The 1,159-nt window shown below is 41.6% G+C and overlaps 1 protein-coding gene across 1 annotated transcript in view; it reads left to right on the top strand.

Moving 5' to 3' along the window:
- Nucleotides 1-8: 8 nt before the first annotated feature.
- The window catches only part of LOC106511803 (uncharacterized), a gene marked incomplete at both ends in the record, with an annotated part of 4,393 nt that continues 3,242 nt past the window's right edge, over nt 9-1,159 (top strand). The window contains 1 exon segment of the mRNA XM_014000537.1: nt 9-930. Within this exon segment, the coding sequence (XP_013855991.1) occupies nt 9-930 (922 nt within the window).

Here is a 1,159-nt window from a genome sequence, read left to right as displayed (position 1 = left end):
TGTTGACGCTGTAAAAAATAAGCTTCGTGTGGATTTTAGCGGCTTGCAAGAAGAGTTTAAAGAGCTCAACTCTGGTCTGCAGAAAGTTATGGATGATGAAGAATATATGAAAGATCAAAAAGACTGGTTCAGACTGAAGCATGATGATATGAATGACTTCTTTTGGCGTTGTGAAGGATGGATGAAAGATGTGTTGAATCGAGCCGAGCAGGCAGAGGAGTGTGACAAACAGATAACACCTGCAGATAGCAGGTCTGCGACATCTAGGCGGACAAGCAGACACAAAAGTAGTTCCTCTTCACAATGTGGAAGTTCAGTCTCATCATCTTCATCAGTGAGATTAAAAGCAGAATTAGAACGAGCTGCTTTAAAGGCAAAGGCTGCTGCTTTACAGGAAAAGCTAGAACTTGAAAAGGAAGAAGCACAGTGGCACGCAGAGCAAAATTTCAAGAAGATTCAATTGGAGGCTCAAGAAAAGCAACGAGAAGCAGAGTTTGAAGCTCAGCAAAAGATTTTTGAAGCTGCCTTAAGGGCAAGGAAAGAAAGACATGCATTGCAAACAGCATTAGCAGAATCCAATGCTAAAATGGAGATTTTGCAGAAATACGAAAATGTTCAAGAAGACAACAGCATTTTTCAGGCTGATCAAAAAGATGGTGAAGAAGATATAAAAACTATATTGCAGTTACCCTCACAGAACACATTAAAATCAGCCAGCTTTAAACACACTGCTCCAGCTGCACATGTTCAAATGGCTACATCTGCACCAGAAGTTGAACCTAGAGATCAGCATGGGCCAGTACTGGACGGGCTTTGCCAAGCTATCTCACAACAAGGCCATGTCACAGAGTACTTGGTGAAGAACCATAAGGCATCACTTCTTCCACATCTCACTATACCAGTATTTAACGGAGAACCGTTGGAATACAGATCTTTTATTGGAGCCATCGAACATGGAATTGAGAGTCGCACCGAGAATGATCGTGATCGACTTCAGTTTTTGCTGCAATACACAAGTGGACAACCACACGAGTTGGTTAAGAGCTGCATTCATATGGAACCTTCAACAGGATATGCTAAAGCTAAACAGATGTTAAAGGAGTTCTTTGGAGATGACTTCAAGATTTCAGAGGCCTACATTAAAGAGGCTTTAGATTGG

This window comes from Austrofundulus limnaeus, unplaced genomic scaffold, assembly GCF_001266775.1.
Source record: "Austrofundulus limnaeus strain Quisiro unplaced genomic scaffold, Austrofundulus_limnaeus-1.0 Scaffold3243, whole genome shotgun sequence".
NCBI lineage: Eukaryota > Metazoa > Chordata > Actinopteri > Cyprinodontiformes > Rivulidae > Austrofundulus > Austrofundulus limnaeus.
This window is presented reverse-complemented; position numbering and strand designations above follow the sequence as displayed.